We start from the raw sequence: 14,258 nt of genomic DNA, 5'->3' as shown, positions 1-14,258 counted from the left end.
AAGTGGTATTTATGATGCTCTCAATGTTGGCCTGACGTCTTCGAAACAACAAAGCTGGGCCAGGCCTCCATAAAAGTTATTAGAGGCTGAGACTCTTAGCCAAAGGTGCTTTTCTGGTCATGTTTAACAAGATCAAGTCTGAATTTGCAGCTTTTGCACACTACAACTACTCAGCTATGATCTACTCCTAAGATATGAGCTCTTCCCAGGATGCTGTAGGCAGTCCTTGGCTTACAACAGTTTGTTTAGTGACCGTTCAAAGTTACAACGGCACTGAAACAAGTGACTTAGGACCGGTTTTTCTACACTTTACCACTATTGCAGCCTCCCCAGGGTCACGTGATCAAAATCCAGAGGCTTGGCAACTGACTTGTCTTTATGACGGTTGCATGGTCCCGGGAGGGTCACGTGACCCCCTTTTGCGACCTTCTGACCCGCAAAGTCAATGGGGGAGCCGGATTCCCTTAACAGCCGTGTTACTAACTGCAGTGTCTCACTTAACGACTGTGGCCAGAAAGGTCATAAAATGGGGTAAAACTCACTTAAAAACGGTCTTGCCTAGCAATGGAAATTTTGCGCTCGGTTGTGGTCATTAAGTCGAGGACTACCTGTTATTGAAAACGTAAGCCTGGTGGCCAAAGACTGGTTCAGATTCGGTTTGACTGCCAATCTCATTTTTCCAGGACATTTTCAAGGACTGAGAGGGACCAATGTATTTGCAGAGGGTCTGATGCCCTGAAGGTCTCTGTGGAGGAGATGCAATCATGAATCTGGCCAACTCTTATCTCTCCCTGCTTCTGTGATGAAAATTACATCAGGTCTTCCCGAGAGCAGTATCCGAATCCACATTTCAGAAATATTATCAGTAAAACTAGAAGTTTCAGCCCGAGAAAACTACATTAGTGGCCAAATTGTGGAAACCTTTTGGGAAAGGTGTACAGTAGAAATGCTACCTTTGGTTAAGTTTCCACCAATTTGTCTTCTAATTTCTTTATAACTGGAGCCTTGTTCACTTAATAATACTATTTTACATCACTTTCTGGGCAACCAGTCAACTCTTTGCACCATTACTTTAATTTTATTACATTTTACAAGCTCACTAAATGAAAGAACACAAAAAAACCCCAACCAACTTGATAGCCATCACATAACATACTGACCAATGTCCTCCTCTCAGCTTCAATACATGACATCAAGAACTGAATCCTTCTGTGATATGATTGGCTCATTACCAAAACAAGATGACACCTGATTGGCTCTCTAAACATTCATGCTCATTGGCTACAATCAGATGAAGGAAAGCTACCTGAGATCAACCTAAGCAAGTTGTGCTTCCTTTTTCTGGTTATTTGGCCATAACTTCTCATAGAATACAGTACAGGTAATTGAACAAACTTTGTTGCATTACATTCTTGATTAAATTATCTTTCCATTGATATATGATTTTATGGTACTACTCCCCAAAAAAAGTGGTGTTATTAGCCATCAAACCTCAAAAGTACACTTTTCCCAAAAGGTTTCCACAATTTTGGCCACTACTGTACTGCCAAGGTTCATTGCCTTTAAAAATCCAGTTCATAGTTTTAGATTCCTCGTACTCTGCAAACGGAAAAACAAGTTTATTCTTCATGAGACACAAAGGGACGGAATGGGACCCACCTCAGCTGAAGAATATCCCGAGGAGGAATATCTGGACATGTCAAAGTCGTCATCACTGCAAAGCAAGACAAGACACAATGGGGAAAGGCATCTCCAGCAAGCAAAAGAGCATGTTGTGTAGCACACTGCTGTTCATTTTCATAGACAAGGAGAGGACAGCCCTATGGGACCCATCGGGATGGATCTGTGGTCTATATGAACGTAACTGTTCTATCTCCAGGAAGTCACAGAGAAGAGGGAGTGTCAACCTATATTCTCCAAAGCAAGGGTCTTCAAACTTGTGGACTTCAACTCCCAGAATTCCTCAGCCAGCCAGGGCTAGCTGAGGAATTCTGGGAGTTGAAGTCCACAAGTCTTAAAGTTGCCAAGTTTGAAGACCCTGCTCCAAAGCATCTGAGGGCAGGTCAAGAAACAAAGGATGGAAACTAACCCAGGAGGGAACCAACCTGGAACTAAGGAGAAATTTCCTGACAGTGAGAACAATTAATCAGTGGAACAGCTTGTCTTCAGAGGTTGTGAATACAATTAAAATTGGAAGTTTTTAAGAAGAGATTGGACAACCGTTTGTCTAAAATGGTATAGGGGTTTCCTGCCTGAGCAGGAGGTTGGACTAGAAGATCTCCAAGGTCCCTTCCAACTCTGTTATTCTGTTACTTTGTTAATTAATGAGTGGAAAGTTGTGGGTGCTCCATCACTGGAGGTTTTTAAGAGGAGATTAGACAAACGTTTGACTGTGATCATCTAAGGCAGGGGTGTCAAACTCAATTTCACTGAGGGCCGCATCAGCATTGTGGTTGCCCTGGGGTGTGTGTGTGTGGCCAGAGTGGGTGCAGCCTTCTGGGTGGGCGTGGATGGAGTGGGTATGGCCTACTGGGTGGGCATGGCCAGTTCTACATCATTCGCATCAAGAGTGCCTATGGAGCCTGGGCAGGAGTGGGACAGATCTGAGGGTCTCTGGCAGAAGGGGGTGGGACCGGGGCAAGCACCAAGGCATGGTCCACTGGGGCAAGTGCCAAGATGGCCACCACAAAATTGTACATTGGCTCCCGGCCGGCCTGGGCCAGGGCCAAGGCAGCGGGGGCCGTTCCCTCACTGTTTCCAGGATGGCTTCGCGGGCCACATGAAACCACTTTGCGGGCCCCATCTGGCTCCCGGGCCTTGTGTTTGACATGTCTGATCTAAGGTCTCCTGTTTGAGCAGGGGGTTGGACTAGAAGACCTCCAAGATCCCTTCCAGCGCTAGAATTCTCTGTTCTATGTTCTTCTCAGCCATTTTAAGCACCGTCAGAGCTTGTGACTTGTAGCAGTGAGTACCTTCATAATGTCACCAAATAGCTTGGAGTAAACTCACAAAATTTCTCAACACAGCAGCCTAGATACATCTGGAGAACACTGGACGGGAGAAAGATTGTATATAGAAAGTGGTGGTGTTATATATTAAAGGTATACTCACTTTGAGGTGGAAGCAGTATGAAAAATGAAAGCTATGAACGAAACAACTTCAACAAAACAAATCTTACAACTTACAAATATTAACTTTTGGCCTTGTTAGCTGGCAAAGTGAATGCACAAATCAAAAGCTGGGGAAACTTGAGGGTCCCCAGAAAAGGATTCCCAAAAATTCTACACGGAGCAATCACATTTAATCGTATGGCCACAAATGAGAAGTTCAAAAATTGTGAGTGCTCCATCACTGGAGGCTTTCAAAAAGAGACTGGACAACCATTTGACTGGGATGGTATAAGGCAGAGGTAGGCAACCTTGACTCTTTTATGACTCGTGGACTTCAACTCCCAGAATTCCTGAGCCAGCTATGAGCCAGCTATGCTGGCTCAGGAATTCTGGGAGTTGAAGTCCACGAGTCATAAAAGAGCCACGGTTGCCTACCCCTGGTATAAGGTCTCCTGCTTGAACAGGGGGCTGGACTAGAAGACCTCCAAGGTCCCTTCCAACTCTATTTGTCTATCTTCTAAATAATATAATTTCATAGGTTAGTTTTGTCATTTCATATCTACCTGTCCGTGTCCAGAGCCACCAATGGCTTTTCATCGGGACTTTGATCTAACGAGGAGTAGCCTTTATTAGGAACAACCAGCCTGAAATGAAAGAAAGGAACATTATATGGACTGTCGTGGATACATAAGAAGCTCAAATGAAGAATAAAAGCGGGTGAAAAATAGTACCCGGGGTTTCAGATTAGGCAAAGATAAAAGTCTACTGTAAGGAAAATGCTTTCTCATACTACAGTGTTAGAGACAAGGCTTCTCAGTTACTACAGGTAGTCCTTGATTTACAGCAGTTTGTTTAGTGACTGTTCAAAGTTACAATGGCGCTGAAAAAAGTGACCTACGATGGGTTTTTCACATTTACGACCGTTGCAGCATCCCCACAATCATGCGATCAAAAATTCAGAGGCTCGGCAACTGGCGTGTACTTAGGATGGTTGCACTGTCCCAGGGTCATGTGATCGCCATTTGTAACCTTCCCAGCGATTTCTGACAAGCAAAGTCAGCCGGGGGGGGGGGGGGGAGAAGGCAGAGTTGCTTAATGACCACATGATTCGCTTAACATCTGCTGTGATTTTACCCAGCAACTGTGGCGAAAAGGTCGTAAAGTGGGACACAACTTATTTAACAACTACCCTGCTTAGCAAGGGGAATGTCGGACTCAACGGTGATCGTAAGTCGACAACTACTTGTACAGCACAAAATGCACAGATGTTGACAGAGCTAGTGAAGATTCAAAGTTCCAATGATGCTGAAAAAAAGCGCTATACGACTGGTCCTCCCCTTTACGACCTGTTCTGTCCCAGCTTATGTGAGTCCTTGTTAGTTCACAAGGGCAAACCCCTCTTTTAACAAGTAGGCTGGAAATGCAGGGAAGACAAACCCCTTTTATTAGTTAGGTACAGACCTGCAAAATGTCCCAAAAGCAAAGGCAAACAAAACACGATTCAAACGGAGAATTGTTCACAGGCAAGGCAAACAAAACAGGATTCCATAAAACTTAAGTCCTTTGCAAACGGTTGCCTTTAGCAACCAGCACCGCCCACACTTTCCCTTTTTATTATGCAGCCCCAAGGTGTGGCTTCTCAATGCCTTCTCCTCCTCCCTTGAAGTCGCCCCATTGCCTCCCTCTGTCCTGCTCTTGTTGCCTGTCTGCGTTTGCGAGCGTCTATGACAGGGCTTTTCAACCAGTGGTACGGGTACCACCTGTGGTACATTGGCACCTGGCAGGTGGTATGCGACCATCCTAGAAAAGTGGTAGCGGGGGAGGGGAATGAGCTGAACCGGTGGCAGCACTGCACAAGCCTGAGCAAGAGATGGCTGGAGCTGCAGGGCTGTCAGGGCTCAGTGGAAGCGCCAGGATCAGTGCCGCTTTTTAGCTGATCGGTGCTTCTTTGGGGCTGTCAGGGCTCATGGAAGCGCCAGGATCAGTGCCGCTTTTTAGCTGATCGGTGCTTCTTTGGGGCTGTCAGGGCTCAGTGGAAGCGCCAGGATCAGCACCAGGCTCCAGCTGGAGCTCGGCGCTGATCCTGGCGCTTCTGCTGAGCCCTGAAGAAGCACCAATCAGCTGGAAAGCAGCACTGATCCTGGCGCTTCTGCTGAGCTCTGAAGAAGCGCCGATCAGCTGGAATGTTGCAGCATCTCCAGGGTCTTGTGATTTACATTCAGATGCTTGGCAACTGATTCATATTTATGACGGTCACAGTGTCCCAGGGTCATGTGAAATGACCAAAACCTGCTGCAACCACCCAGCAGACGGGGGGGGGGGGGAATAAAAACCAAACACCCCCCACCCCACCTCCAGTGCCAATCCTCAACAGAAATGCTCACAACCATGAAAACCTCGGACAGGAGGAAGAGCGCGGCCGGGCGGGCAGGCAGGTGTCTTGCTCGGCTGTGGCATGGGGGGCACTTTTGTCAGTGCCATTGTAACTTCAAACAGTCACTAAGCGAACTGTTGTAAGTCGAGGACTACCAGTACTTTATCACTTTTTTCCTTTTTTGGGGGGGGTCATCAAGTTTTTGACACCTTGCTAGGCGACTGGTGGTACTCGGATGTTGCCATATCCTAAAAGTGGTACAATGGGTGAAAAGGTTGAAAAGCCCTGGTCTATGATATCTTCCAGCTGTGAGTCCTCAGAGTCTGACTCGGCTTCCCAGCACAGCTGGGTCTCAGTCTGAGCACCAGTGGAGGGGCCAGGCTCTTCATCAGATGGTAAATCCTAAAGCTCATCAGAGCCTTCCTCCGACTCTGATGGCTCTCCAGAGCCCTCCTCCTCCTCCTCTGATTCCCCAGACTCAGCTGCCGGGTCCACTGACTGTCACGGACTCACAGCACAACCGTCACAGAATCCCCAGGGTCACTTGATCAAACTTCAGTCACCTAGGAACTGGCGTGTTATTGATGATGGCTCCTTTGCGGCTTTCCTAGCTGGATTCTGTCAAGCAAAGTCAACCGGGGGGGGGAGCCAGATCGGCTTAATGCCCACATGGGAGTCCCAGCTCAACAACTGCAGTGTTTCGCTGAACGACCTTAGCAAAAAGATCGTAAAATGGCCTGTTTAAGGACCACCTTGCTTTAGCAATCAAAATTCTGGATCTCGATTGTGGTCGTTAATTCGAGGTCTACCGGTAGCAATTTGTTAACGAATGCCTTTGCCACATGCTGTAATACAGCTAGTCCTCGCCTTATGACCACAATCAAGCCCAAAGTTTCTGTGGTTAAGTGAGACATCTGTTAAGTGAGTTTTGCCCCCTTTTACGACGTCTCTTGTCCCAGTGAAGTGAAGCACTGCAGTTGATCAGTTAGCAACCTGGTGGTTAAGTGAATTTGGCTTCCCCATTGACTTTGCTTGTCAGAAGGTTGCAAAAGGAGATCCACCTGATCCCAGGATGCTGCAAAACGTCTGAATTTTGATCATGTGACCACGGGGATGCTGCAATGGTCGTAAACTGAAAAACGGTCAAAAGTCATAGTTTTCAGTGCCGTTGTAACTCTGAATGATCACTAAATGGACTGATGTATTACTAATCTGTTTATATAGAAGTGAGATAGATATGTATCTGGAACACTAGATGTTGGGGGGAATTGTGACAAAAGGGAATTGGGGTCATTTAAAAATTGGGAAATGATAAATATTAAACGTTTAATTTAAAAACCAACGCAAAATTAAAGCTGGGAAAATTTATAAGGTTATTGATGGTCCAAAAGATGGAATGTTAAAATAAATAAGACATATAAAATTATTGATCAATGTAAGAAAGCTATTAAGTAGCTGATGGATAGAATAAGAAGTATACTAATTTAAACAAGAGACAGTATGTACTAAGGGAAAAGAGAGAGGAAATATTGGCTGTAATAGTTGGAGATTTGTATTAATAATATTTGTAGGTAATGGAATTATTGTAACTCAGACACCATGTTGCTTTTCAAAGATATAATTGTAACACTGGAAAATTAATAAAAAGTTTTTTTTTAAAAAAAATGGACTGATGTACGTAAGTCAAGGACTACCTGTAAAATGAACTTATGAAGGGCTGTGTCCTTGACTTTCTGCCTGTCACCCTCCTACTTAAACACCAACTGGGGACAAATAGAACTTGAAAACCGGCTGGCATGTGTGTCAAAATGGATTATAGAAGTCTGATAAATGTATTTATTTACAGAGAGTATAGGACTCGTGCCGTCACAGACTCAATAGTTTTACATCGGGCTGTTGTTCCCTTTCAACCTGATTTGATTAGCTGTTGTTGTTTTGTTTTTTGCTTCCGTTAAATGCAACCTAGAGTCACTTTATTTGAATTGGGTGGCTCTAACAACCCGTGAAATAAAAATTAAGCAGAATAAAATCTAGGCGCAGTGTTGCTGACAGCAGCACCCAAAAACCCCCCTCCCAAGTCTAATTTCCAAGGCAAATTGCACAATCTTCGGGGGGGGGGAGAAACATGAATGATATACAGTATATAATTATTCGTAGCAGCAGTCTAGCTTCTTCTGAATTTTATTTGGGGAAACAGGTCGGAATTTTAGAGACAATGAATTTGGGAGGGATGATGTTCATGGGTTTGCCCAGTGTCATGTACAATAACTGAAGCGGAACGAGTGGATTTGCACAAATAACCACTCCAAAAGAAGGTTGCAAAAATGGAGCTGCGTTTAGGAAAAAACTAAACTCGGTCTCGCCCTAAAGAGGTTTCTCTGGATCCTGGTTTCTTTCTCAGGACAATTCAGAATGCAGGCTCCTTTGGTGCTCTCTGAGCTTGGTGGTTTTCTTGCAGATGTTTCATGACCCAACTAGGTAACATCATCAGTGCTAGAAGGGAGAGGGGTGTGTGGAGAGGAGGAAGAGGAGGAGGAGGAGGACTGTGAGGTCCTTGGTGGTCTCTGAGCTAGGCTGTTTTCATGCAGGCGTTTCATTACCCAAGTAGGCAAAATAATGGTAGAAGAGAGTGAGGTTTGGGGGGAGGAGGAGGAGGAGGAGGAGGAGGAGGAGGAGGAGGAGGACGACGACGACGACGACGACTATGGGGTCCTTGGTGCTCTCTGAGCTTTGTTGTTTGCTTGCAGACGTTTCATGACCCAACTAGGTAACATCATCAGTGCTTGAAGGGAGTGGGCTTTGCAGAGTAGAGGAGAAGGGAGGAGGAGAAAGGGAAAAGGGGAGGAGGAGGAAGGTAAGGAGAAGGAGGACTGTAGGGTCCTTGGTGCCCTCTGAGCTTGGTGGTTTTCTTGCAGATGTTTCATGACCCAACTAGGTAACATCATCAGTGCTAGACGGGGTATGCGTGGAGAGGAGGAAGGGGAGGAGGAGGAGGACTGTGGGGTCCTTGGTGCTCTTATTAGGTTACATCATCAATGCTGCAGGACCCCACAGTTCAACCCTGAGCTACAAACATTCCTTTCTATCCAAACCGCCTGTATGTAAAAAGAGAACAAAACCCAGTCTCTTCTAGCACTGATGAAGTTACCTAGTTGGGTCATAAAACATCTGCAAGAAAACAGCCCAACTCAGGGAGCACCAAGGATGTAAATTAAATTCGGGTGATGAGACTCTGCCAGAGCTGTTTTCAAACTGGTCTTTTGATCAGAAGCTTCTCCAGAGTCCGTACCCTATTGTTCTTAGTTCTATATTTTAATCTGAAAAGGCAGATATATCTCATCGCTCCGCTTTAGGGGTCACTGATTTCTCCCAAACCAGATTACCCCAGTGGAAGTCCTATAGACCAGCGTTTCTCAACCTTGGTAGCTTGAAGAGGCGTGGACTTCAACTCCTAGCGTTCTGCAACCAGCAGAGCAGAGCTGGCTGTGGAATGCTGGGAGTTGAAGTCCACACAGGTCTTAAAAGTTGCCAAGATTGGAGACACCTCTGGGCTAAATAGATGATATTTTCTCCACAGAATGAGGATCTGCATCTATGCCTCCCAAGTTAAGGTTCCAAAGCTTTGCCCTCCAGTGCTGCAGCTGTTGCTTCTAATGGTCAACACCGTAGAATAGAAAAACAAAAGTATGGAGAGTAATTTTGTTTTACACACAGTTCAATGTGTGGACTTCAACTCCCAGACTTCATAGTTGGAATGATGGAGTCCACGCAGGTGGAACGGTGGAGTCCACGCAGGTAGAATGGTGGAGTCCATGCAGGTGGAACGGTGGAGTCCACACAATTGGAACGATGGAGTCCACACAGGTGGAGTCCACACAGTTGGGACAGTGGAGTCCACACAGGTGGAACAGTGGAGTCCACACAGGTGGAACGGTAGAGTCCACACAATTTGAAAGGTGGAGTCCACACAATTTGAAAGGTGGAGTCCACACAGGTGGAATGGCGGAGTCCACACAATTTGAAAGGTGGAGTTCACACAGGTGGAACGGTGGAGTCCACACAGGTGGAACAGTAGATTCCACACAATTTGAAAGGTGTAGTCCACACAGGTGGAACGGTGGAGTCCACACAGGTGGAACGGTGCAGACTTCACAATTCAATGTGTGGACTGGGGAATTCTGGGAGTTGAAGTCCATCCCTCTTAATGCTGCCAAGGTTGAGAAACATTGTTGTAGACACACAAAGCATCTCACGAGGAAGAAGCAGCCACCTTGTTCGAGCCATGACGTTGGTCTTCTTGGGTTGCTGGTTAACCGGGCTCCCCATGGTGCCATTTTTCAGGGACCCCTTCCGAGCCAGCTCTCGCTGTTTCTCTGTAGGAGAAAGACAAGACATCGAGAAAGAGAGTTAGGCAGGCGGCCTCTCGTATGGAAGCCAACTGCAAGGCCATATTAGCCAGAGTTTGCTCCAGGGAAAGCAAATACAGTTATCAGGAAGTGAGTGACATCACGTCTTGGGGGTTATTTGTGGCATAAACCAGGATGGGCAACGTGTGGCCCAGAAGGATCTCCAACGGCACAGCTAAAAATGTATTCCAGGTTGTGTGGATGTGGGGAGCAAACAGAAGCCAAGAAATGTCTGTCATGATGTTACTGTTCACATCTAACTTTTCTATTACAGGTAGTTCTTGAGTTACGACCATAACTAAGCCCAGTATTTCTGTTGCTAAGTGAAAGAAAGAAAGAAAGAAAGTAGGAAAGAAAGAAAGAAAGAAAGAAAGAAAGAAAGAAAGAAAGAAAGAAAGAAAGAAAGAAAGAAAGAAAGAAAGAAAGAAAGAAAGAAAGAAAGAGCGAGCAGCAGTAAAATCACATTTTGAAGGGCTGCATTCCTGGAGAAGAAATGGAAGCCCCCTCCGGTGTCCATCTGGAGAAGCAAATCGATAGAACGACAGGTAGGGAGATTATCTGGGTCCATTCGTCTTCAGGGCTTCCTTGCCCTTCCCTCCTTCGCTTATTGAAAGGAGCCAAATGAAGATGGAAGCCTTTGGACTTCCTGCCTTTGAAGAACCATTAAAAAGTTCTTAAAAAGCATTTGCAACAGGCATCTGTTCACTAGGATATGTGGCAGCTGCAGCACTCATGGTTTTGACTCTGAGCAAGCCACCTCACCATCTTCTGTTTATCTCTTGTTGTTTGTTGCGGGCAAGAAAATATCCAGAGATGGGAGCAGGGGTCTCCAAACTTGGCCCTTTTATGACTTGTGGACTTCAACTCCCAGAATTCCTCAGCCAGGCATGCTGGCTAAGGAATTCTGGGAGATAATAATAATAATAATAATAATAATAATAATAATAATAATAGTAGTAGTAGTAGTAGTAGTAGTAGTAGTAGTAGTAGTAGTAATAGTAGTAATAATAATAATAATAATAATAATAATAATAATAATAATAATAATAATAATAATAATAATAATAAAGTTGAAAGGGACCTTGGAAGTCATCTAATCCAACCCCCTGCTCAGGCAGGAAACCCTATACCATTTCAGACAAATGGCTATCCAGTCTCTTCTTAAAAACTTCCAGTTTTGGAGCATTCACCGCTTCTGGAGGCAGGTTGTTCCACTGGTTAATTATTCTAACTGTCAGGAAGTTTCTCCTTAGTTCCAGGTTGCTTCTCTCTTTGGTCAGTTTCCATCCATTGCTTCTTGTCCTGCCTTCAGGTGCTTTGGAGAATAGCTTGACTCCCTCTTCTTTGTGGCAGCCCCTAAGATATTGGAAGTTGAAGTCCACAAGCCATAAAAGGGTCAGGTTTGAAGACCCCTGCTATACGGCTTCATCAGGCCAGGCCATAGAAATGGTCTTCAACTTACAGCAGTTTGTTGCAACGGTGCTGAAAAAAGGGACTTAGGATCGTTTCTCACACTTACGACCACTGCAGCCTCCTTGTGGTCACCTGATCAAAATTGACAACTGGCATGTATTTATATTGTTTGAAGTATCCTGGGATCATGTGACCCCTCTTTTGTGACTTTCTAACAAGCAAAGTTAATGGGGAAGCCCGATTCATTTAACCGTGTTCCTAACATAAGAGCTGCAGCGACTTACTTAACAACTGTGGCAAGAAAGGTTGTAAAATGGGGTAAAATCCATTTAACAACCCTTTCGCCTAGCAACATAAATTTTGGGCTCTATGGTGGTCGTAAGTTGAGGACAAAAGGGGATGATATGACACAGAGACATTGCAACCGTCATGAATGCGAGTCGGTTGCCAAACATTGGAATTTTGATCATGTGATGCTGGCAACAGTCCTAAGTATGAAAAAATGGTCATATCCACTTTTTCAGTGCTGTTGTAACTTTGAACAGTCAATAAACGAACTGTCGTAAATTGAGGACTGTGTATGTTTAGACATATACATTTATATTTATAAATATATTTATCATGCCCTGAAAATATTCCTGAGAATAATTCACACAAGAATATACAACAAAATTGAAGAGCGTCTAGGTAACACACAATTTGGTTTCAGAAAACAATCTTGGTACACGAGATGCGCTGTTCAGCATTCAGGTTCTTGTACAGCGTTGTAGAGATGTCAATCACAGTGTTTATATGTGCTTCATTGATTTCGAAAAAGCTTTTGATAAAATAAGATACAGCAAACTATTAGAAATCCTGAAACAAGGGGGACTAGATGACAAAGACATCCAAATAATAAAGAATCTGTATTGGCATCAGGTAGCGAATGTGAGACTAGGCCAAAAATACTCAGCTGATGCAGAAATAAGAAGAGGGGTCAGACAGGGATGTATTCTGTCTCCACTGTTGTTCAATATCTACTCTGAGTCAATCTTCAATGAGGCACTGGAGAACATCGACGCTGGCATCCAAGTAAACGGTGTTTGGATCAACAACTTAAGATATGCTGACGATACAGTTCTGCTTGCCAGTAAGCATGAAGACTTTCTGCTCCTCATCAACAGAGTCACAGAAATATCTGAAAAATACGGCTTGAAGCTTAACACCTCACAAGCCAAGATCATGGTTGTCAGCAAACAACCCATTAATTTACCACCAATAAATTCAGAAGGAATACCACTAGAAAAAGTTGAAAGGATCACGCACCTCGGTTCTAATTTACATGAAAGCTGGGACGTGACCACTGAAGTAAAGACAAGGATAGAAAAAGCTCAAACAGCATTCTTCAAAATGAAAAAGGTCTTCTGCAGTCACGACATAAGCCTAAGACTGAAAATCAGGCTTGTCAGATGCTTGCTATATTTTTTCTATCCTGCTCTATGGAGTAGAGAGTTGGTCTCTGACAGAAGGCCACCTGAAGAGACTAGAAGCATTTGAAATGTGGATTTACAGGCAGCTGTTACGTATAAGCTGGGTTGACAAGATCAGAAATGAGGAGGTGATAAGCCGCCTGGGAAAGCCAAGAGAAATCATCAAAACAATTAAAAAACGAAAATTAGAATATTTCGGACATGTGATGCGACACCCAGAAAAATACGGCATACTCCATTTAATCCTCCAGGGAAAGATTGAAGGCAAACGAGGTCCAGGCAGAAGAAGAACATCGTGGCTTCAAAATCTAGGGGACTGGTTTGGACAAGACTCAGCAGCACTTTTTTGTGCGAGCTGCTGATAAAAACAGGATCGCCAACATGATCTCCAACGTCCGATAACAGATATGGCACAAGAAGAAGAAGATTTATATTTATATGTTTACTTCTCTTCTGTTATGTTCTCATAATACGTTAAATGTTTAAGAGACATCGCAGCTCAGATAATGGTTTTGTACATCTTTAAGTGTCGCCTTTATTGCTAGAATCCTCTGATGCTTTCTCAAACTGGGGAGGGTATGCAGGGATCAGGGGGTGGGGGAGAATGCATGAAGCTACATCTAAAGAGCTTTGTGTGCTTGTGTACGCCATGGTGGTTTGAAACACCCCCCCCTTCTTCTGATCTTCCAGCAGATAGCTCCGCAGTGCTCTGCCTCCTCTGCCTCCTCGCTTCTGTCTCCCCGGTGCTGCCTCCATGGAAATGAACTAAAATCAGCTTCATTCTTTCCTTCCTTGGTTTAGCCTTTGGCCACAAACTGGGGCTTAATTATAGATCTTCAGAGCGTAGCTGCCATGTTCATTATTCATGGTCTCATTTCAGAGGTGGGAAGTTAAGGCAGAGGCAGCATCCAAGCAAAAACACACGAAGCTAAAACATACAAAGAACGGTCGCAGGAATTGGATATTGGTAGCCAGTCTAACCAAGAGAAGGATTAGGTAGTGACATGATAGCAGTGTCCCTATATTTGAGGGGCTGCAACAAAGAAGAGGGGGGGGTCAACCTATTCTCCAAAGCACTAGAAGGCAAGATATGAAACAATGGATGGAAACTAAGGAGAGAAGCAACTAGAACTAAGGAGAAATTTCCTGACAGTGAGAACGATTAACCAGTGGAACAGCTTGCAGTCGGAAGTTATAGGTGCTCCATCACTGGAGGTTTTTAAGAAGAGACTGGACAGCGAGTTGGCTGAAAGGGTATAGGACAGTGATGGCGAACCTTTTAGAGACCGAGTGCCAAAACTGCAACCCAAAACCCACTTATTTATCGCCGGGTGCCAGGTGGGCATGGCCCACTGGATGGGCGTGGCTATGGTGGTCATGGCAGATTGGGTGGGTGTGGCCAAGGTGGGCGTGATCACCTCAATGTTGCTCGTGGGGAGGGATGCCTGTGGGGGCCGGGCAGGGTTGGGGGAGATCCAGGGGGTCT

At 44.9% G+C, this 14,258-nt stretch overlaps 1 protein-coding gene across 1 annotated transcript in view; it reads right to left on the bottom strand.

The window, feature by feature from the left end:
- FAM219A (family with sequence similarity 219 member A) overlaps positions 1 to 9,857 on the bottom strand; it is a gene marked incomplete at its 5' end in the record, with an annotated part of 11,405 nt that extends 1,548 nt beyond the window's left edge. Inside the window, 3 exons of the mRNA XM_015827985.1 lie at positions 1,660 to 1,714; positions 3,674 to 3,754; positions 9,755 to 9,857. Of these exons, the coding sequence (XP_015683471.1) occupies positions 1,660 to 1,714; positions 3,674 to 3,754; positions 9,755 to 9,857 (239 nt within the window). The remainder of the gene's footprint in view (positions 1 to 1,659; positions 1,715 to 3,673; positions 3,755 to 9,754) is intronic.
- Between the last annotated feature and the right edge of the window lie 4,401 nt (positions 9,858 to 14,258).

This window comes from Protobothrops mucrosquamatus, unplaced genomic scaffold (genome assembly GCF_001527695.2).
Source record: "Protobothrops mucrosquamatus isolate PMUCROS unplaced genomic scaffold, P.Mucros_1.0 scaffold4129, whole genome shotgun sequence".
Lineage (NCBI taxonomy): Eukaryota > Metazoa > Chordata > Lepidosauria > Squamata > Viperidae > Protobothrops > Protobothrops mucrosquamatus.
The sequence above is the reverse complement of the archived record's forward strand: the minus strand, read 5'-3'. Positions and strand labels throughout refer to the sequence as shown.